The 23,547-nt window shown below is 55.6% G+C and overlaps 1 protein-coding gene across 2 annotated transcripts in view; it reads right to left on the bottom strand.

The window, feature by feature from the left end:
• The window catches only part of COL4A2 (collagen type IV alpha 2 chain), a 178,229-nt gene that overhangs the window by 69,930 nt on the left and 84,752 nt on the right, over positions 1–23,547 (bottom strand). For both annotated transcript variants that reach the window (XM_047755980.1, XM_047755981.1), the window contains 4 exons: positions 5,641–5,775; positions 5,512–5,556; positions 1,906–2,022; positions 68–139 (listed from right to left, as the gene is read on the bottom strand). In XM_047755980.1, coding sequence (XP_047611936.1) covers positions 68–139; positions 1,906–2,022; positions 5,512–5,556; positions 5,641–5,775 — 369 coding nt within the window. The remainder of the gene's footprint in view (positions 1–67; positions 140–1,905; positions 2,023–5,511; positions 5,557–5,640; positions 5,776–23,547) is intronic.

Here is a 23,547-nt window from a genome sequence, read left to right as displayed (position 1 = left end):
CCATCGGTCTCTGCACTCGGGGGTTTACCCTGCGGAGCTGGGTCATGCCCCACCTCTGCCCACTCACCCTGTACTTGTCGCGGTCCTCGTGAGACAGAGCGTAGGGCTCGCCTTTCTGCCCTTTCGGTCCTTGGGGCCCCTGGATGAGCACATACACCACGGAAGGAGAAAAGGAAGCAAACCGTCCATCAGCGCTCAGTGCAGTGACTATGCTTTGGATGATGACACGTCACCTCTTACAGGCAGTGTCCGGTGGCACACACACGTTCCCAGGCCAAGGACTGAACCCGTGCGGCATCCGCGACCGGAGCCACTGCAGTGACAATGCCGGCTCCTTAACCCGCTGGGCCACAAGGGAACCCCAATGTCCAGCTGTTCTAACACCAATCCCGGCCCTCACCGTGAGGGTGAGAGTTTTACTTTCGTGTCTGCCCAAGAGCACCTTCCTTAAAGTTCCGGAGGAGAAACTCCACAGGGTTTAAACCGGCTCCAAAACCCACGTGAACGTTCAGAAAACACACCCTTTCCTCTACCGACCTGTTCCTTTTCTTTGCAGTGACACTAGTCTGTTCTCTTTGGTGACTGTGCCTGAAAAGAGCCACACATACATCTGAAGTACCGTTTGTGGGCGAGATACTGGGTCACCCTTTAAAAGTGGAATTGCGTCAGATACACACAATGCGCACATACACACAGGTGTACACGTACATGTGGTTTTCAATACCTGCCTATAAAAGCAAAGTTTAAAAAAATTTTATTTTTGCTTTTTAGGGCTGCACCCGCGGCATATGGAGCTTCCCAGGCTCGGGGTCGAGTCAGAGCTGCAGCCACTGCCTTATGCCACAGCCACAGGGACGCCAGATCTGAACTGTGTCTGCGAACTACACCACAGCTCACGGCAACACCGGATCCTTAAGCCACCGATCGAGGCCAGGGATCACACCTGCGTCCTCATGGGTGCTTGTGAGATTCACTTCCTCTGAGCCACGATGGGGATGCCAAACCCGGCGCTTTAAAGTGATGGCCGTGTGTCTGGATAACCAACACGGCGGTACTAGAACAGAACACAGTGCAGCCCTACTGAAAACTTGGGTCACGTGAAAAAGCAGCCAGTGAAGGGGGCTGTGAGTGTGACCAGAAGCTGATCTGCTTCGTGGAAACGCAGTGAAGGATGTTACGACTGCCCTCCGAAAAGGTTTTTCTGAATAAAAAGTTTGGCCTCCAAAATGTTAATTTGACCCTGAATTTGCAACATACTGGTGGGAAGAGGGTCGCTACATAGAACCGAGAACTATTCCGAGGCTCCTTGGAAAGACCCTGAAAACTACATGAGGCCACAAAATGGATCTTCACCCGAAAGTTCTCCCACCAAGAAAAGCAAAGCCCACCTTGCACGTCCTAGAGAACACACGTGTTCTCTCAGGTCACGAAGGACCGCAGCGGCTACGAGGGATCATGACTAAAAGCGAACTGGGCCCAGGTCTAGGCTTTTTAAAATCCTGGTTCCACTTTTCACCACTGTGCACTGCTATCCGAGGCGGAGCACGGGGAGAAACGGAACCACAGGAGGGAAGCGTGCCAACCAAACTCAGGGCTTTTCCCCCTGACGTGGGAACCATGACGGGAAGGCAGTCGTCTGGCTCCGGAACAGCCGGCTCCAGTCCGCAAGGCAATCTCGGTGGGAGGGGGGCTGCGTCCCCACCCTGACCGGGGAGGGGGGCTGCCATTTCCCGCGTGCCCGCCCCGCCTGCCCCCCGGCTGCTGTCAACAGCCCCCACCCCCGAGAGTCTCCTGCAGACACTTTCCCTAAAAAGCCGTCTGCAGGGCTTTCCAGAAGTGAGTTTGGGACACCGTCTCCCACTTCTGCCCCCCAGACTCTGGGGCCGCAGCCGTGCGCATACTCACGGGAGGCCCGAGGAAGCCGTCGGGGCCGACGGGTCCCGCGTAGCCCGTGTCGCCCACCGTCCCATTGCAGCCGTCACTGCCAGGCCGTCCTCTGGGCCCGCCTTGCCCAGGATGTCCCTGGAAATAGACAGAGTGGGTCAGTCTCCAGCCCACGGGCGCTCAGTCGCCTGTAACTGTGATGAAACGGCTTCGAATCGTCTCACAAGAAACGTCCTTGGCCAAGGCCAGGGCAACGCAAAACAAGCCAGAGAGTGAGTGAGGAACTATGGGACCGAAGGCACTCAGGTGTCGTTCGAAGCAGGAGAGGGGCCTTCGAGACAGAGTTCGTTTGGCATGAGGCCACCCGTCCTGGGAACGGTTCCTCTGGCCCTGCGTCACTGGGCCACGGCAAGGCTGTTTTAGCAGGGACAGGAGAGGGTAGGTATAAAAATTCTAGAGAACATTCTAGAAGCAGCTGCTGCTTGGGGATAACAAGGGTCAGATGTGCCCGGCCACATTCCGGATGGAGGTGGACAGACCCACAGCCTGAACGGGAGAGCCCCACGCCTGCAGCGAGAGTTCATCGGTGGCTTTGCTGCAGGCAGAAGAATGATCTCCCCATGCCATTTCTCCGGGGACGCGACTGTTTCGATCTTAACATGAACAGGAAGCGAGTCCGGTGTGCTGAGATGTCAGGTGGTGGCGTGAGGGCAGGCAGCGTGACCACGTGTCTGTCTTTCTTCCTTTTTTGCTTTTTAGGGCCACACGTGCGGCATGTGGAAGTTTCCAGGCCAGGCCAGGGATAGTACCTGCCTCTTCAAGGACACTAGTCGGGTTTGTTTCCCTGTGTCTTTCGAATAACGAGGGGTCAGGCTGGGTCTGTGGGCATCTCGGCTGCATTAACCTGGTTCTGGAGACATCGAGGGGTGGGGTTCACAACCTAGGACCTAACGGACGAGGCCACGGCCTGTTTTGCGGTTTCTTTACCCAGCAGACCTTAGGATGTGTGCTTTCTCATCGGGTAAGTTGCTTAACATTTTGGATTTCCTGATAACAGACCAAATACATATTCCAGAGTGCGCTTTGAGGCTGGTCAGCTGCCTCTTAGATTTACTAGGAGACCTCTGGGAAGTTTTAGGGGCATAACAAGCCCTGCATGGAGTGCTGTGCCCTGAGTGGTGGTAAGAAATACATCCGGAAAAGGAGACGTTTCCTTTGGCTGGCACATCTCTTTGCCTCTGCGGTTCGGGGCCACTGTTTACCTGGTGCCCTCAGGGAAGAGAGATCTGTTAGGGTTTTCAGTCTAAGCTCTGGGGGATCAGAGAAATCCCGACTGGCTCTGCGCATCACCGACTCAGTCACCCTGGCTCTGGGAGGGCCAGCTGTTTTTTGGTCTTGGAAGTGAAGCCTTCTTTTTTAGGGGCCTCTAAAGCTGACTGTTGAACTCAGCCAAAGAAACCCGGCTCAGGCTCTGTGGGTGTTCTCCTTAAGATCACAAGGGCTCCGAGATGCACCCCTTAAAGTGTGCCGCTGAGCCCTTCTTCTCCTTCCGAGTTCTCTCTCTGCGGCTGGTCTTTCTGACCCCCTTGGCCTCGATCTAAGTCCTCTGAAATTGCGTGCAACAGGCTCTTCGTTTGAAATTGTTCTCTGGAGTTCCCATCGTGGCTCAGTGGTTAACGAATCCGACTAGGAACCATGAGGTTGCGGGTTCGATCCTTGGCCTCGCTCAGTGGGTTAAGGATCCGGCGTTGCCGTGAGCTCTGGTGTAGGTTGCAGACGCGGCTCGGATTCTGTGTTGCTGTGGCTCTGGTGTAGGCGGGTGGCTACAGCTCCAATTAGATCCCTAGCTTGGGAACCTCCATAGGCTGCAGGAGCAGACCTAGAAAAGGAAAAAAAAGAAACTGTTCTTTAGAGAAACATTTCAATTACATTGAGCCAGACCCACCTCTTATTCAACATTTAACTAAAGACATTTCTGTAGGATACAATTCTAATATTTTCTTGGGGCGCATTCCTTTTTATAGATAATTTCTCAACAGCTGAAACTACCAGGACCCCTCAAGCTCTACATTCACCGGCCACTTAGAGCAGGTGGCATCTAAGTTAGCTCCCTGTGGCATATTTACCAGAATTCTGTGGCTGAGGCTCTGTGACAGCCTGAGGGGCTGCAGAAAACGACCAGTGGCCCATTCACTCCAATCAGGCCTCCACAGGCTGCTTACTTCCTCCCTAATTCGCAAAATATTTGCTTCTGAAATTAAATGAGTACGAGGTGGGAAAATGAATTAAAACATGATACAGATTAGTTACAATGTTTCTTCGTAATGTCACTCCATTGAAAGTTCATACTTTAACTTCCAGAAGGCCACTCTGAGGAACGGTCCAAAGAGACCAAAGAAGCCGTTTGTGCTTTTCCTTGGGCCGTGCCTGCGGCGTGCGGAAGTGCCCGGGCCAGGGCCACAACCCATGCCACAGAGGCGACCCCAGCCACAGCTGTGACAACGCTGGATCTTTAACCTGCTGAGCCACCAGGAACTCTCCCAAAAGCGCAGCTGAACAACTTGGGCAATTTCGTTTGAGGCAGTTGGTAGGAAACTGCCTTCGTTATTTGTTTAACCCTTGAAACCTGCGGATTCTTCAGCTCCGCCAATGTCTCAAGATTCTGACTCAAGTGACAGTTATTTCCTTATTTGTTCACAGCTGCCTGCTGTCCCTGATGTGTCTGTCCCCATCCCCCACCCCAGGTGACACTGAGGATCACCAGCCACGTGGGTCTCATGTCTTTAGCGTGGCTTCCTTTCTCCAGCTCTGACTGCCGCCTCCTGCGGCCAATGTCTCCTTGAATGCAGAGCTGAAGACCTGCCCGGGATCCTGCGTGTGTGTGTGTGTGTGTGTGTGTGAGCACTGTGCAAACAAGGAGCGTGTAGGTCAAGGGCGGACGTCTGCACGCATGTCCAGTCCCCGAGGCAGCTGTCTTTGAACGAGGATGGACGGATGGTGCAGGTCTGAGTGTGAGGCAGACAAGCATCCTGGAGGCCGGATCTGCAGGAAGCCAGCCCTGGGAAATTTGCTCCTGGATCCCGTGAAGACGGCTATGAGTCAGGCTGCTTTGTTTATTTTCTTATGCCACAAGAAGTAAAGTAAAGTAGGTTAGAAAAACAGATTTTATTGCATCTTGAGATTTTCTCAGGGACAAAGCACGCCTTCTCGTCTCCCCATGTGAGTGTGGCTACTCCCAGGAATTTGAGGAGCTGCACCGGCTTCAGGGCAGCCTCGCTCTTGGCTGGACCGCTTTATATTCAGGTGGTTTTGGAATTCAAGAGAAATGTTAAGACCGGCTCTTGACAGCGTGTCTGGGCAGCTCTGCAGCTTTTTATGACCAAACCCTGTCCAGTTTTAGCAAAGCAGCCTCAACGCTGAAGCCAAGTCCAGAAGCACGTTTACGAAGGAAACGATGCGTCCCATGGTTCACCGGACTGCGGGGGGAGGACACGCACGTGCGGTCCCACAAGGGTTTTTTGTTCTAGGCAAGAAGGGAGGTCTAGTTAGACGCGCGTCTGTAAGTCACACACGGCGGCTTCGCACGCGCACATTGTGTTAGAAAATTCTAATCTCAGGAGAACTTACGGGAATTCCATCGGCCCCCGGGAATCCAGAGACGCCTCTTGCTCCCTGTAAAGAAGCAAAGGGACTTAGCGCAGCCCAGGAGCGCCCGCTGTGCCCACGAGGAGAGAAGCCCCCAGGTCCTGCACGTACCACGTCTCCTTTCGGTCCTGTGATCCCGGGAGCCCCCCTCTCGCCCTTGTCACCTTTGCGGCCCTGCAGTCCTGGGAATCCTTGTAACCCGGGGGGCCCGGTGTATCCTTGGGGGCCCACTGGCCCTGGCTGGCCCTGTAGAAAAAAACACACGTTCAGTTTCCACAATTCATGACAATGCAGGAGCATTTTCAGCCGTGGTACTTTTGAAACTTTTCATTCCTAAGAGAACTATGCTCTTCAAGAACGTTCTAGGTAAACCACCACCTTCTGCCAAGGCAGCTGCAGAGAGATTTTCTGGCTAAGAGAGAAATCACAGTGTTTAAGGGGAAAAGACACTCAGTGTGAGAAAAGATTGTCCAAAATTACTGAATGTGAAACGCTAATATCTGGTGGGATGAAAGAATCAACTTACACGGCTGCTTTAAAAGTCTCTTCAGTAGAAAAGAAAGTTCCAAACAATTTTTGAGGATTTTGTCTGTCTCAATATAATGCATACAATAGGTCTGGAAGTGAAGCCAGCATCCAGGTGTCAAGATAATCTCTCCTGTTCTCTGTCACACACACAAGAGTGTGTGCATGCGACACAGAGAAAAAAGGAAAGGTTTCTGCAACATAGAAATGCATGTCCCTAGCCATCAGGATGGCTGCTATTTAAAAAGGAGGAAAGACAAAATTCCCTGCTGGCGACGATGTGGTGAACTTGGAACCCCTGGGCTCTGTTGGAGGGAAAGTAAGTGGTACCGTCTTTGTGGAAAACAGTACGGTGGCTCCTCAAAAACTAAACAGAGAGTGGCCACGGACCCAGCGCTTCTGCTTCTGCACGAGCCTCAGGGAACTGAAAGCAGAGACTTGAAGAGATGCATTTCCAAACCCACGTTCGCGGTGGCATTTCCACCGCTGCCAAAAGGTGGAAGCCAGGCATCTGCTGACAGAGACGACGGGCTGTTAGCATTCACCTTAAAAAGGACGGAAATTCCGACCCAGGCCACGGCGTGGATGGGCCCCAAGGGCACTATCCTGAGTGAGACAAGCCGACCACAAAAGGACAAGTACTCTCCGATTCCACCAACGGGAGGTCCCCAGAGGAGTCGCGGCCAGAGCGACAGAAAGCAGCCCAGCGTCAGCAGGGGCGGGGAGCTAGTGTTTAATGGGGCAGAGTCTCAGTCTGGGAACGCGTTCTGGAGGAGACGGTGACGTCTGCATGACCTGGGAACGTGCTTCACGCCGCCACGAAGCTGGATAAAAACGGTGAAGAAGGTAAATCTATGCAAGTCTTACCACCGTCGAAATAAAACGATTGAAACGGGGGCTCTCTCTCCTCACGGAACCCAGTTACGCACTCCAGCTATAGTTTAATGAACCTCCCAGACGAGCCCAAATTGAAAAAAAACCCACCGCCCAGCCAGCTCTGCCTTGGCTCCTCCTCCTTGGTGACAGGGCGGCCGCTGCTTGCGCCTCACACAGAACCTTCTCCGCCGGAGCCCCATCTGCTCCCGCAGTTCACACGCCCGGCTGGCCTCTGCGTGGAGGGCGCAGAGCCGTCCTGTCCAGGCTCCTGGCTCCCTCCCTCTTCTGCACACTGCAGCTGACGTTCGTCTGTCTGGCGGGAGGTTTATAATCCGTCCTCAACCCTGCGCACCCCTGGGGGGACGCGGCCCAGGCGCGGCGCTCCCGTCGTGGGCGTCACCCCGAGCCGCGCGTCCCTTCAGAGGCTGGCCCAGGGCTCGGGGGGCCGTTTCTTTGGGCGGAGGGAGGGCGGAGAGTGAGAAGGAGGCTGCCGGCCGAGACCTGCCCAAAGCCGGGGACCCTGCCGCGCACACGGAGGGCAAGGCTTGTGCTTTAGAGACCACGGGGCTCTCTCCACCCGCCCCGGCAGGTGCCGCACGGAGGCCGGTCAGAAACCAGGAGATGTGCCCCCGCGTGCCGTGTGCAGTGGCGGAGCCAGCGTGTGTGACCGTCTCTGGAGAAGGCGACAGAGGCGGTCGAGGAGGCCCTGCTGCAGGACGGAAGGCCCTGGCCTTAGACCCTGGGCCTCCCGGGCTCGTGCTCAGCCAAGCCCCGGGGCTCTCAGGGTCACACTGGCTCTAAGTGTGGGGACCCCGACCCAGGTTTCTAGGCCCTCCCTCAGCCGTGCCCTTGCTGTCTGTGATGGCACCTTCCCTGCCAGCCTCCAGATGCCCACTCCTAGTCTGCGTGCGCTTGCAGGGGCCGGTCCTGGAGGACAACATCTTCGCACTCGCAGCGCCGTCACTTTCGTCCTCCTCAGACTCCGTCTCTAACTGGGGCCCGACCGGCCAGGGCCACCTGGGGGGACGCCCGCGGGAGGCCAAGCGGAAACGTGCTTCCTAACGAGGCAGAGCCCCGCTGTCCGCGTTCTCCGGCCTTGTCCCCAGTCCTTTGATGAGGACACAGACGATGACGTCAGGCTTGCATTTTCCTCCCATTGTCAGGAAACTCCTTTTAAACTTTTGTTTCTGGGATGGGAAGTCTGGTTTTGGGACTAAAACTCCAGTCTTTCCTTTTCTGGAATATCCTGTCACTCTTCTCTTTCTCTCTTTCTGAGGTGACATGCCCACACCATAAAACTGGCCGCGTTAAAGTGGCTTCTGGCACAGGCACCACGTCCTTACCCGAACTCGCTGTCTAGTTCCAAAGTGCCTTCTTCACCCCAAGGGAAATCGCACCCCATCCCTCCCCCCGTCCCAGCCTCCGGGGACCAGCCACTCATCTGCTACTGGTTTCTGTGGGACTCCCCCGCTCTGGCTACGCCATCGAGGGAGCCCCGTCTGGCTTCTTTCACGTGACGTCACGTTCTCGAGGCTCCCCTGTTGCAGTGTACGCAGGTCAGCAGCGAATCCACTTCCGTGGCTGGATGGTATTCCGCCGTGTGGACAGACCGGCCTGTTTGCTGGGAATAGCGCTGCCCTGAACCCCCTGCTGGAGGCCCCCCTTTCACGTCTTTGGGGTCTGTGCTGGGGCGGCAGTGGCCCTATCACGGGGTAACTGTCTGTCTGCCTCTGGGAGGAGCTGCCACACTCTCCCCACAGCGGCTGCCCCGCTTTCCCGCCCTCCAGCCATGTCTCTGCGTTCCCGCCAACGCCTGTCATCTTCCCCGACAGAGCGCGATCGTGTAGCCAGTGTGTGGCGCCGGGAGGGGGTGAAAATGACGCCATCTGAAGCGCTCGGCCTGAGCTCCTGACGGATGGAAACGTCCCGCCAGCTTCTTCCCTGGGCTCGGGGTCGGGGTCGGGGTGGGAGGAAACCTGAAGGAGACCCTCGTCCTCCAGGACCGGACCCTCCGTCCTGCCCTCAGTCCAACCCCGCCTGGCGAGATGCGGTCCGAGGCCTTGGTGCGCGCGCGCGGCCCGCGGGGGCAGGTTTCCCCCGGACATCCTGCCCCGCCAGGGCCTCTGGTGCGTTTACGAAGAGCGGCCAGAATGAATGCCCCGCCGCCGAAAGGCTTTTCCTCTGTACCAATCACCACCATCGGCAGCGTGGATGGAAAGTCCCAGTCGGAAAAGCGATTTCCCATCTCTTGCTTTCTTTCTGCAGTGAGCGATGGTAAAAATAAAACCTCCCCAGAAGGAGCAGGGCTCTAGCTTAAGGGGGTCTTTGCATAGAGGTCTCACGCTCCTAAAGCTTCTGCAGTGAATTCTTGATACACGTATTTCCACAGAAAATGTCTTAAAAGCCAGCAGAGGCTGAGGAAGGGGCTGGACGCCCAGGGCCTGTGTCCTCTGCCCCCAGGGAACGTGAGCTGTCCACCTTCCTCACGTCCTGGGAAACAGGGTAACGAAAGGCCCCGGGAACCCTCTACCTTCCTGGAAGAAGTAGGTTTCAAAAGGAGTCTTATCTCATTGTACCCAGGACAACTCCATCTGAGAGTGGGACTCTGGGGCTCTGGAGGCTTCCGTGTGAAGGGGTGGCTGATGCAGTGAGGCCTGGGGTGGGGGCAGGCTCCATCTTCCTCGACACCCCTGCTGCTCAAAGTGAGGCCCTGTGCTGCCTGGCACCACCTGGGAACTTGCTGGAAATGCAGAGTCCCGGGCCCTGCCCTGCCGGGCTGGCTCCGACTGCAAAGATCCCAGCGGGGTTCTTTGCTCGGCCAAGTTTGAGCATCCCCGCACACCCTGGCCTCCTCCCCTCCTGATGTTCTTAAGGGGGGAGGGAGGTGTACCGACTAAGAAAAATCTCTCAGGCCTGAAGCTGGACCTGTCGGGCTTCCTGAGCGCTGTTTGCCTGGAATGGGCAGTAGATAATTAGAGAAGATCTAATACTGATGTTTTCTTTTCTTTTTTTCTCTTTGCCTTTTCTAGGGCCACTCCCGCAGCATATGGAGGTTCCCAGGCTAGGGGTCCAATCAGAGCTGTAGCCACCGGCCTACGCCAGAGCCACAGCAATGCGGGATCTGAGCTGCTTCTTCAACCTGCACCACAGCTCACGGCAACGCCGGATCCTTCACCCACTGAGCAAGGCCAGGGATCGAACCCGCAACCTCATGGTTCCTCGTCGGATTCGCTAACCCCTGTGCCACGACGGGAACTCCTAACACTGATGTTTTCTGACAACTCTTTCTAATTGGGTCTTCTTGGTCTCGTGCTTCAGCGATGCCTGCGAGGAGGATCACGCTCCCAGCACTGTTAGGACGCGGGGCCACAGCGTCTCTTCCCCTGAGCTCACCCCGGGGACGCGTGGGTGCCCAGGGTCCCCTGCGGAAGCTGGTCTAGAAGGGCTGGGCTGAGGGCAGTCTCAAGCACTCATTGCTTAAACACCACGGCTGCGGGCAGCACGCACTGCAAGTCCCAAGACACTTCCTGAGCTTTCACGAGCTTGGGACTTGCACTTGTGAGAAAAGGGGCAGAATCTAATCAGAGCCGGGCACACGCTGAACAGCTCTACAGCTTCGGCCGTGGAAATTAAGGTGGCAGGTTGATGATTAATCAAAAGGCCCCGTGACATGGTGACATCGCGCCTCGTGCTCAGGCAGCCCCAGGAGGGGCTGTTGCTGCCCAGAATTCGTTACCCGGAGCGCTGCTTTGGGAGAGGGAGGAAGAGGAGGGCCACTTATCAGGGACGGATAAAGAGACATGCTTCCGGGGTAAACCCGCTTCCCTGCACATCAGGTCGGCTCATCCAGGCACAGTATTTTCCTGGTGGAATAAGAATAAGCTTTTCAGGCCTGACCGGCCAGCATCTGAATTGTAGGAAATCCCTTCTCCTTCCCAAATGACCTCTTCCTGCGTCACCTGTTATGGGCACCGGGCGGGTCTCCAGACACCCACGTCCCCCCCCCCCCGCCCCCCGCGGTCCTCCCTTCCTTGGCTGCTGGCAACAAGCCCCGGACCTCCCCGGCCCTTCCCGGCCCTTCGGATGCTGTGGTTCTCGCTGAGCCTGGGGGTGGGGGTGGGGTCCGGCCCAAGTTTCAGCACATTCCACGAGCTGTTCACAGACGTTTGGGAATATGTCAGATGGCCCTAAGGTTGGGCAGGATGGACTGTTTTTTTAGGATTGAGGAAGCTATTTTGTTCAGCTAAACTTTAGAAAGAGTCACCTTTCTTGGGTGATCGTTGGCCCTTGTGAGCAGCATGCGATCCCTGGCAGAGTGAGCTCAGGCCCTTTTCCAAGCTAACGGTAGCGTGCAGGTTAGCACTGAACAGGATATTACGCAGACGGTAACCACTAGTAGATCAACGGTAGCTGTCCACTGCCCATTCCAGCAAAACAGAGCCGACGTTACAGCTTTCCCCATGGCTGCCCATTAATAGATAACGGAGCCCTGGGTACTCTTCCAAATTAAAGATTTCACTTCTTCCTCAACAGGAATCACGCAGCCTCCTGGAATTCCTGCTGTCCTGCTCCCCCAAATTACTCGACACAGATTATAGAGCTAATGTCGCTATGAAGGCAATAACATCCCTTGACCCTCACCGTGCTCCACATGCAAACGCTGAGTCGAAACGGATCACAGACCCGACTGTAAGGGCTCAGATGGCAAAGGTTCTAGAGGAAAACGCAGGGAAACATCTTGGTGACTCTGGATCAGGCCAAGGTTGCCTCGATAAGGCATGGAAACCCCAAGCCATAGAGAAAGGCAGGGTGATCAGATGAAAACATTTGCTCTTCAAAAGATACTGTTTAAAATAAGAAGCAGGCCACGGGCCGGGAGAAACAGTCACAAGACAACTTAGGCGATACATGAGTTTTATCCAGAATAGAGAAAGAACTCTCAGAAATCAATAACAAGGAAACAAGCAATCTGATTGAAAAACGGGCGCAAGATCTGAACAGAGAAGAGGCGCAGATGGAAATGAGGCTCCTGAAAGGAGCTAAGCACCACTGGTCATTAGGGAAAAGTGGATTCAATCTGGACAAGGTATGCCTGCGGCTCCGGGAAGGGCTGACACACACACGCAAACAAGAGAACTGGGATCGCCAAGGGCTAGAGGACTCCGGGCAGCCAGAGGGCCCATTGATGCTGGTGGGGACGCAGGCCCGGACGGCTAAAGCCAGGTGTATACTGACCAGAAGATGTGGGGCAGTGCTCAGAGAGGTCCATTATTTTAGCTAAAACTTGGAAACTGAGAGTTCCCATTGTGGCTCAGTGGGTTAAGAACCTGACTAGTATCCATGAGGATGTGGGTTCAATCTCCGGCCTTGCTCTGTGGGTTAAGGATCCTGCATTGCAGCAAGCTGAGGCGTAGGTTGTGGATGCAGCTCGGATCCTGTGTTGTTGTAGCTGCGGTGTAGGCTGGCAGCTGCAGCTCTGATTCAACCCCCAGCCTGGGAACTTCCATGTGCCATACCTTTTACCTTAAAAAGGAAAAAACAAAACAAAACAAAACTGGAAACCACCTAAGTGTCCATCAGTGGATGAACAAACAGTGGTCCTGTCCTGAAAGGGAATACTACCTAGCAATGAAAAAGGAAGACGCTCTGGGTGTGACTGCAAGGAAGCCTTGCGAGGCATCTGTGACCTTGGCACAGGTCAGCGAGGGGTCCAGATGCAAAGGCTGCGTTCTGTCCACCCTGACTGTGTGATATCACAGGCTAAGGTGACATTCTGGAGACAGGAAGCAGAGCATGAGGCCAGGCCTGGAGGCAGATGGAGGGACCGATGGCAAAGGGCACAAACGCGTCAGGACTTTGGAGGCCGTCACCTGCCCAGACGTGTCGCCAGCGGCCACGAACTGTATGTTACTGTGCCTCATGAACTTGGCCTGAAAACAGACCCACAACCGCAAAGGGGTCTGGTGAAGGCGAAGATTAAGAGGACGGCCTCTGAGAGCACGGGGCCAAGTCCTTCTGGTACGTTCTTAACCGCGGATTAAGACAGACAACACTGAGAAATGGAAGGAGAGAGGACGCTTGTTAAATGCCACCTTAAACACATCCGGCCAGATGCTTTTCAAAAGCGTCTGTCAGGGAGGTGAGAAAAGCTGGGGAGCCCAGGCCTGCGCTCTCCATGTCTGGAAGCAGGTCTGTCCAAGAGTGATCCTGGCAGGTTTAGGGCCGTCCAGCCCACAGCCCACAGCCCACAGGATGAAGGGGGTGGAGGTGGCTCAGGACCAAATTAGACTCAGGAGCAAAAGATACACCAAGGAGTCACTGGTTCCATTACAGGTGATTTCCATGAAAAACAAAAACAGAGGGAGTCACTCGTAATCATAAGCAGCCATTGTGTAGTTTATCAGAAACGATTAGACTCGGAAGAGTCACATTTTAACGTCAAGAGAAGACCCCTCTTGTTCGCCACCCAGGAGCCCAATCAGCTGGAAAACACTGCTCCTTATTCTAAAAACAGGCACCCAGGTACAAGGGCTGCCCGACACAGTGGCTTCAGCCCAACGCAGGGCTGAGCTTTTTATAGTCTGGATGTGATCTGGCTTGGCAAAGCTCCGAAAAGTTGATTTTCTGGAAGAGCCTTTCATTGCCCCTGCGCTTGTAGCAACAAGCACGTTTCCTTTGCCTAAAGATGAACCCCTGCCGGACAGTCGGCCTTGATCTGCTAGGCCTCTCGCTCCCGCGGAAGGCGGAGGTGGGAGTGGGGACGAGCTGGGCCTCGGGCAGAGGCGGCCTGCAGGGAAGTGGCTGGAAGGAGCCGACTCCAGGATCGGTGGTCAGGCCTCCCGTAGGTACGAGACGCTCCCTAACCGAGCAGAGGACCGTGCGGAAGCGGACTAACACCAGGGCATCAGCGGCAGCTCCTACGTCATCAGGCGCTATCGCCGGGGCGGCCCCTCTGCGCTCTCGCGGTCAGAGTGACACCGAAAACACTTCAATGGTTCCTCAGAAAATTAAACACAGAGAACGGGCGGCAGCGCAGTCACTGGAATCCTAAAACTGGTCGTGAAAACGGCGGCCGAAGTGGTGGCCTCGGTGGCAGGCTGTTAGTTTTCACGTGCCAGCTGCCCGGGCTGCCTGCTCCCAGGTGCTCTCAGGTCATGCTCTTTGGTCATTTCAGGTGCGCAGTGGAGACTGGGCTGTGACACCGGTCTCTGTCCCTGCCCGGCAAGGAGCCCTGTCCTGGCGGCCGGCTGCCCGGGCACGTGGCCTCGGGGGGCGGTGGTGGCGCAGAGCGAGAGGAGACACCGTGCACTTGGCCTTGCACGCTGAGATGGCCAACCAGGCTGGCGGCCTCGGCGGGACTTCTCAGTACCCTTGGCACAGTCCGGGAACGGAACCAGCAGCTCTATCTCCTGCTCATTTAGACTAAACACAGTCACATGAAAGAAAAATATTCTCGAAGTTGGCATTATATTAAGTGGGTCTGTTATGAAAAAAGAAATTGGCCAACAAAGGGAACAAGATTAGGAGCCAGCGAGGGTTCCGACTTGGCTGGGCACTCGGCCCTTTTTCCTGTTCATCTGTGTGTCGAACGTTCCTGAACAGGACAAGTTCTAAATTGAGCCCTGTCCTAGAAAGGGCGTGGCCCCTCTGCTCCTTCCTTGGCTTTAATCTACTTATCTGTCATCTCCGTTTCCTCAAAGTTTGGAGTTTTTTCATTTCCTTTGGAAGATTTCAAAATTGGTTTTGAAATTGGCCCACAGCGAAACCCACTTTTCTGGTGTGTCATTCTGGGTTGGGACATGTGCTGGGAGCTGCATCTTCCCAAGTCGCTGGGCCGTCCTCTTGCCGTCAAGCCCCCTCCCCAACCTCTGCGGACCCCCGAGCTTCCTCCAGCTTCTTGTCCCGCCTCCTCTGGACGGTCACAGTGTGGCGCTCAGCGCCTCACCTCCAGGGTGGCTCTGTGATCCACTGCCCAGCTGCGTGTCGGGACCATGTGACCCGTGTGGTGTAGCTGCTACCACGGCCCTTGGCCATGCACTCCCTGAAGGGCGTCTGAACTGTGTCCAGAGGTTGGCCAGTGTGACTCAGGCTGCTAGAATCATTCAGGTATGGCTATTTGGTGTGTGGACTTGTTTTTGTGAATACCCAAGAATGAGATCACTGTACCTTCCCCATGAGGCCTGGGGGAAGGTCACTGCTGTCCCCACTACACTGTCCTCAGAGGCCGGCTCCAGGGAAAGGACCACCCCTGAGTGGCTGCTTCCTGCAGGTGTAGGTTCTGCGCTCTCCACAGTTCCTTTCCTCCCTCACCTTCCCCCTCAGATCTGTCCTCGAGGCTCAGGGGCCCACCTCGTTGGTACACCTCAGCTGTGTCCCTGCCAATGCAGCCTGGGTCCCCTGGCTCCAGGCTGACCGAGCCTGGCACCAGGCCTCGCACCTCACGGCCTTTGCACGTGCCTGTCCTCAAGGCTCCAGCTGCTCTGGGGACCTTCTCCTGACCCTGACCAGGGGCTCACAAAGCTGCTCCAACCACAGCACTCACTGAGCTGGTCGCCGGGGCCAGGTCTCGTCAGAGCCTCTGTCCCCAGCCTCTGCCACAGCACTGGGCACCCAGAACGTGCTCGTGTCTGCTCCACGAATGAACGAGGGCTGTGCCGTCACCCAGCCCTGCCCAGTGACAAGTGCGGCTTCCTCCGGTCTCCTGTTTTCCGACCATCCGAAGCAGCGCGTGACTGTGGAGGCACTTCCACAGTGGAGCGTCAGTGGTGATGCTGTGGCGGGCCCGCGGCCCTCTGGTCCTGCCTCCCCCCTGTTCCCTAAGTCCCGCCATCACGTCAAAATGCGTCGCCCACCACCTCAGCTCTCGTCCACCCTCCGCGCCAGAACCGTGGCCCTTCCGAGAGTTGGTTCTACCGGACGGCCTGGTTTTATCTGCATTGTCAGCGAGGACGCTTTCCAGGCCTCTGGGACGGAACCAGAAAGGGTGGCCCCGGCACCGGCCGGTCGAAACCGCGCCCGGATCACACGGACAGGTGAGACATTGTCTGTTGACATCTAGACGGGAAACGAGGCAGGGCTCCTCCTGCGGAGGCTGGGTCCTGGGACCGTTGGAACCAGGCTCTTCTGAGGACCAGTGACAGCCAGAAGCTGTTGAGCACATCGCTGTGGCTCTGGAGGTGGCAGATTGTGGAGAAAGGGGCGAGTTTGCCAGCGTGGTCTGTACAAAGCCATGAAAGGGAGGTTTTTCCACAGTTACGGAAGGCCTCCGATGTAAAATCAAATTTTAACATCACAGCAACCGAAGGCCCCCCGGGGACTGCCACTTGGCTACCCCGGGGTCTGAGGGGCTCCCTGCAGTTCTGGTGGCCAACACTAGGTGGCAGCCCCTCGTGCTCTTTGGACAAGGGCCCTCCCCACGCTTGGCTTCAGACAGGTTTGCAAAGGCCAAGGTCTTGCGAGCGTTTTGGGTTGGGACGGCCTTCCTCAGTGTCGGAAGGCAGGTCTCGCATTTACCGTGGAGCCAGCCACCCATGGGGGGAATGCTGGTGAAAATTTTGATGGCAGAATTCCAGTGGTGTCCAGACAGCTGGTCAAATCCCGTTTTTCTTGTCACAGGGCAGCTGCACTAAATCAATAGTTATTTTATAATTCCCTTCCCTTTCCACTGCTCAAAGGAAAGTGTTTAAATACACAGCCATAGATACAGATACAGAGAGATGATCTGAGGGCCTTTGGAGCCCAGACCCAGTGCAGAGATCAAGGCACTGGACTTGGTCCGCTGTGGGACTAGGTTAGAAGAACAACTAGCATCTCCAGACCAGAGCATGTACTGCCGGCAGCAATTCTCAAGAGTAAACTGGCTTAAGCCCCACAATACCTCTGTGAGGCAGGAACTGTTCTTAGATCCGTTTTATAAGTGGGGAAGCAGAGGCACGAGGGGGGGGGGGCCTTAGCTGGCTGGGAGAGGAGGGGATTCCTACCCAGCTTTCCAGAACATTCCAGAGGCCCAGTCACTGCACGTCTGAACCTCCCCGGAGTCAGAGAGGTGACTCTGGACCCTGAATGTATCTTTTTTAAAACCGATCTTCATGAAGCTACAGTCAAGCCCAGAGCAGATGGACAAACTGACTGAAAAATAACCCCGTGTATGCCTGGGTTCATGGAAATCTATACAACACTGAGCCACCTGCAACCCTGCAGCGATTATCCGAAAGCCTGGCTTCTCTGCTTTAACCAGATGCTGCTCAACTGGGGCCATTTCACGGCTCATTAATCCCCCTCCTGCTTGAGAAAGTGACCTGGGCCAGAAAGAAAAGGTGAAACTCAAACGAGGCCATTCTGCTACTTTCAGCAATTCTGCTCAGAAGGTATGTGGGGGTGGGGGGGGGGAGCGGGGGGACGGGGTGAAAGTCTGAGCTATCAAAACACTCTGGGGACAATCAGACATGTCTCTCACCTGCATTCTCTCCAGCTTCCATGAACAGATCCACTGCTGAGGGGCTGTGTTACGAAGATCTGACGGCTTCTGAACCATGGTGGCAGTTTTTATGGTAAAATGATTGACTTGCTAAGCATTTCCAGAACAAAGGGTTTAGCTGGATCTTTGAGAGAATATGCTTTCAGAGTCAGGGACCACGTGGGAAATTCAAGCATCTGCCTCCCAGGACAGCATGTTGTGGTGGGAGGAGCCACATGGCTGACAAGGCTCAGTGCATTAACCACAGCAAGGAACCCAGAGAAGAAACTAAGAAACTGAAGGCCATGCACAGTCCCGGCCATGCCTGATGGGCACCAGGGCCACCCCTACTCCCCCTGCCCCTCACAAGGCAAGAGAGGGAGGGTCAGAACCTGTGGCTACCTGGTTCTGAACAAAATGAAGGGATATAGAAGTGTCTTCAACCCCAATTTTGGGAGAGGCATCGTGAGACAGAATGGTAGTTGTTTCCTAGAATAAAGTGTGAGAAAAAAGGAAACTTTGAAAGAGATGCCAGAGGGAAGCGGTGAGAGATGGCAGTGGGTGCTCACGGACGGAAGGGTTCTGGACATTTTCCGGGGGTGATGGGGCCACGTGGGGCTGTGGGGTTCTGACGGGCCACACGTGATGGGGACTGTACTTGTGCAGTGCTGGACACAGTCTCAGCACGTCAGACCATGCGAGGGACTGGGACACGTGCTGGACACAGCCTCAGTGTGCCAGCCCACGTGAGGGGACTGGAACACACGCTGGCCTATGGACGTGTGACCCTGTGACCTAGGGAACAACCTGGAGAAAGATCTAGCCCAGCTCCCAAAATGATGACTATGAGTCCTGATGTATCCTGGACCGGTCAGTAGTGGCAGGGCAGCCTGGTGTCCAAGGTCATTAATTCCTCACAATCTATGCTGCCCGTGAAGTTCAATATTGGAAAAGATTAATTCATTCATCTTTTTATGGCTGCGTCTGTGGCATACAGAAGTTCTAGGCTAGAAGTTGAGTTGGAGCTGCACCTGCTGGCCTACACCACAGTCACGACAACTCAGTATCCGAGCCACATGTGTAAACTACACTGCAGGAGGTGACGGTGCCAGATCCTCTACTGAGCGGTCAGGGACCAAACCCGCATCCTCATAGACACCACGTGAGGTTCTTAACCTGCTGAGCCGCGATGGGAACTCTGATGTTGGGAAAGGTTACAGGGCGGACAGTAGAGCCAGATCACAATTCAGTCTTCCCGAGTCACAGCTTCGAAAGTCTCTGCCATTTTGGACACTAAGCGCTTCTTGCAGAGACGTTATCGATGATAACACCTGCTGCAGCAGGGAATGTTCTGGAGACATGGAGCAGTCAGAGCGCTGGGATGGCAGCATCCCTGGGCTGCCAAGGATGTGGGGGCTGGGGTCAGGGTTAAATCCCGTCAACAGGGCCTCGCGCCCCCAGGAGTCCGGCCCTCGTCGATGTTCCCAAGACTCCCAGCTTCGGGGTCATCCCTGGACCCACACCGAACACACATCCGCAATGAAAAAAGAGAACGCAGCCCGAGAAACTGATCTTTTTTCAGTCTGGTGGAAAGATAATGGGTGGCTCATCCGTCCAGACGGAGACCCGGGGTCCCGGGCGAGAGGAAGCCGGATGACCTTAACCTCCATTCCAGAGCAGTGACTCAGCTGGAGCGCTGTGCTCCGGACGCGGCCGAAAACAGCCTCAAGGACGCTCGCTCTCCACAGTGGGTGTTGGAGGAAAAAGAAAGACCCGTCTCTTCCCCAAAATGGAAGCCGGCGACCACTGCCCGCGGCCGCGTCTGCAGGGCTACGCGCGGCCCCCAAAGGCCCCTGAGGTCCGAGGGAGACCCTAGGGCACCATGTGTGATGAGCGAGGACGCACAGGGCCCACTTAATAGGTGGGGCTCCTACGGAGAGGGTGGAGGTAGAGCCCAGGGTGGGATCTGTGGGGAAGCCTCCAGCCTCCTTGGGGATTAGACCACCTGCAGTGCGGTTTCTCCATCACAACCGAGGGCTCAGCATCTCAGGGCGACAAAGCCTGGGGAGCCTTTTACCTGGACATCTTGTCAGGATGCTCCCTTGTGTGCGGTGGCTTTTTTTTTTTTTTTTTTTTTTGCTTTCTAGGGCCACACCTGTGGCATATGGAGGTTCCCAGGCTGAGGGGGGAATCGGAGCTGCAGACACGGCCTGCACCGCGGCCACAGCAACGCTGTAACCCACTGAACAAGGCCAGGCATCGAACCTGTGTCCTCATGGATACGAATTGGGTTCATAACCCACTGAGCCATGACAGGAACCCCCCCAGTAGTGGCTATGCTGTACCCTGTCACCGCCCTGGCCTCCTGGGCTTGTCCTGTGTGTTCGTGCTGTTCGGCCAGGAGGCCACGCAGAGCGGGAGCCGGGACAGCTCTCTCCGAGCCGGAGCCCAGCCACATGGAAGGCCCTCTGAGCCCCACTGCTCCTCTTCTTGACCCTCCTCGGCCAGACAGGCCCTCTGCAGGCTGGGGACACCAGCGCCTCGGGTAGGCAGGGGGTGCCAAGGGTGCCAGGGAGCCCCCCACCGCTCTGGGAGGTGCCAGGCCTGGTAGCATTTTCTCTGTTTTCAAACAGAACCTGCATACGTTCCTAGGTCACCTCGTCCCTCCCACTGCCCCGACTGTGTCAGCTGCCGCTGCCCCGCCACCCGGACCATCTCTCCCCTCGTCCAGGGGGACCCTGGCAGCTGCACCAGGCCCTGCCCTCTGCAGATGGGCCCTCCCCTGGCCCTGGCTCTGCGGGGCCTCTCTGTGCTCCCCTGGCATCTTATTCAGCCTCCTCCTTGGTCCCTGTGCAGTGAAACCTGGGTTTCAGGGTTTTGTGTGAGCTCTTCCTTCGTAGGAGCCCCCTGGAAGCTGCGTTGGGGGGCTTGCTGGCAGAGACCCTCTCTCAGCCTGACGTCCCATGGGCATTGTGGCCTCAGCACCTCCCAGGGCCGGGACCTCAGCTCCTCCAGCCCGGCTCCCAGCAAGAACGAGAGAACAGTGACCACCAGGGCCCCCCCTCTGCGCCTCCCCCAGGTCACAGCCGCACACAGATCTCGACCCCAAAGCCACAGGGTGGGGACATGTCTGTTCCCTCTCCTCCTCACACCGCACCTCTCTGCTGACAGCCTGCTCCTGCCCGCCTCTCTCCCAGCCCCCGTCCTGGGTCCACACTGTGTGCCCACATCGCCAGGGCTGGCCGGAGCCCTGCCACTCCCCAGAGAGGCCATGGCCCCTTGTCTGGTGAATGACAGGGATTTCTGGCATTGACGAGGAGGCCCGCCTTGTGGTGACGCTGCCTCCTCCCGGCATGGCCTGATCCAGCAGGAGGGAGGCTGGCCCAGTGCCCGTTTGGGCAGCTGTTGCCTCTGACGGAACCAGCTCAGAGAAATTGGCCCTTCACCGGCCAGCAGGATCCAACCAAGAGTTTCGCAGCCTTCTAGTGAGTCCTGACCATAAATGGAGTCAGAACTCCTGCTGACAGGGGTCTAGACCTACATCTGCACCTGCACCTGCACCCACACCTGCATCTCTATCTACATCTGCAGCTACATCTACACCTACCCCTGCACCTGCATCCACACCTGCATCTAACTGGCATCTAGAGCTACACGACACCTGCACCCGCACCTGCAGCTCTATCTTCCCTTCGTACATTTGGGAGCTGTGAAGAATACAGAAGGGAGAAAAACATATGAGAAAAACAAAATATGAACTCAAATGGAAGTTAACGTGCAGCAATGTCAGGGGCAAAGCATCCTGGCTTATTTGTAACTAAAAAAAAAATCCAAACCTCCAAGCATTCGCTTCTCATTTCTAACCAGATTACACTGGCCTCATAGGCTCATTCCCAGAAATTGAACTCTCTCTGGGATGGGCCCAGGCTGGGCCTGGTTGTATAGAGTAGCTTGCATCCACATGCAAATAGGAGTCCAGGTGCCCATTTCGGCTGATTTCCTGGCCTGCTCCTGGCTGTGCCATCACTTGTTTAGGGCCAGACAGCAGGCACATCTTCGCAGTGAGTTTCCAGCCTGCTGTGTCCTGCATCCACTGAATGCCTGGCGAATATGCCCCTTCTCCCCACTTCTGCCTACAACGAGGAAGCCCTAAATGTCTACACAGATGCTGTCTGCTTTCACAGGCCCCTACCTACCTCTCTGGTTTCATTCACCATGACGTTGCTGGTCACGAATGACCATTCACTATCTGGTTTACATCTGAGATTTATGGTTAATGCAGCCATAGATTTACTTCTTTTTGCCAGCTATTCCTCTTTGTCATGAAAATAGTAGCACTTTCTCAGAAGCTGGGCTCTGATGTACCAGGAAAAATTCAGGAGCAGAGATGTGACCACTGAGAGGCTAGTGTGGTTCCCTTCATGCGATAATTCATCAGAAAACGACTCCCTGAGCTGCTGTCGGCTCACCTTCCTGAGCTGCTGGCCAGAGACCACGGAAGGACCGGTGACCCTGGCTGGCTTCTGGGGGCTTCTCTGGGAACATTCTGATTGCCATCAACAACAAAGACCACTAGCTCCCTCCCTTATGAAAAATAATCCAGAAAGAAAAAAAGCAAGGGGGGAAATGAAGTGATTTCAAATGGACTTGTTACATTTCCAGGTGCAGGTGCCATCTCTAAACACAGAGGGCGCCCCAGTGGCCCGCGGAGGGCACAGAAGCAGGTGTGTGAGCCTGGTCCACTTCTCCACCAGCTCCAGCCTGGCCCCGGGGCCTCTAGCCTGTCTTCTCATCTAAGCTGAAGGTCCCCCAGGAAAGTTCTGTGGCTTCCAAGGAAGGGGGCCACCGCAGCCTGAGGTTCCCTGCTGGCACCGTCTGGCAGGCATTTCTAGGACCCAGATAAGAAACTTCAGGCATCCACAATGCCTGGTCCTTGAGAGAGTCCATGTCACCAGCCTCACCCTTCCCCAGCGCTCACTCACCCCTCGCTGGTTCTCTGAACAAAGACTGTTTTCCAGCCACCATTCACCTCTTTGATCTCTGAGCTAATCTGCTGTGCTCGGATTTTACGGGAATTTAAGATTCCTCCAGCCCACATCTGCTGGATACCACCCAACGCCCCTTCCTCTTCGCAACCTGTTGCTTTAACAGTGGTTTGGACTCCACCCTCGCTCTGTGGGGCGCCTGACGCTGCAGACACTCCTCTGGGGGACAACTGTCTTTCTACCGCCCCTGCCCCCCGCCGCTTTTTCTCCACTTTCCTTTGGGGGTTTCTTTCTCAGCTCCTTCAGTGGTTCTGCCTCAGACGCCCACCCCTCAGCCTTGTCCTGCTAACCTCACCCACTTGCCAAGGTGAGCCCTGCCCAAGGGCCAGCCCTTGTGGACGCACGGCTGCTCCCCAGAGTCAGCACTGTGGGCAGGTGCGCACAGCCTGTGTCACAGGGAGAACTGCGCTCTCTCTGCCAGGGGATGCCGCCAAGCCTTCCTCAAGAGCACCTACAACCCACACCACCATCTCCCACACACAGTGGGCGGCAGCATGTTTGTTGAAGCAGGGAATGATCAAAAGATACAGGAGTTTCCTCATGGCTCAGCGGGTTAAGGATCTGGCACTGTCATGGCTGTGGTTACAGCTGTGGCGCAGGTTTGGTCCCTGGCCTGGGGATTTCTGCAAGCCGGGAGCAAGGCCTCCTCCCCCAAAGATACTGATTTTTACAAGTTCTGTGCTTTACTGGAAGAGCAGCACCTTCAAATACATGTTCAGATCTGAAGAGCAGTATTGGTAAACTTTAAGTTTACCTTAAAGAGGTAATCAGCTTAAATAAGAGAAATGGAAACACACCACGATTTTATGATTTGCTACCTTTTTTTTTTTTTGCCTCGAACTGTACGTGAGTCTGAGACAGTTAAAGACCCTCAGACCAAGACAATGGTGCAGAAAACGCGCGGGTGTGGACCGAGTGCCCCGCCTTGGGGTCTGAGACGAGCACGACGAAGTCCAGGTTTAGAAAGGAAGCAGGGGCAGACGTTTCCTAAAACGCAACCTGAACTCTGAAGAAGCGTTTTAAAAACAAATCTTGTTTGTTTTCGTTCCCACAGGGAGGCAAACACACAAACAAAACCCCACCGTCTCCTCTACACGAAATTCAGTTCCCTCGAGC

Source organism: Phacochoerus africanus, chromosome 13 (assembly GCF_016906955.1).
Source record: "Phacochoerus africanus isolate WHEZ1 chromosome 13, ROS_Pafr_v1, whole genome shotgun sequence".
Lineage (NCBI taxonomy): Eukaryota > Metazoa > Chordata > Mammalia > Artiodactyla > Suidae > Phacochoerus > Phacochoerus africanus.
The sequence above is the reverse complement of the archived record's forward strand: the minus strand, read 5'-3'. Positions and strand labels throughout refer to the sequence as shown.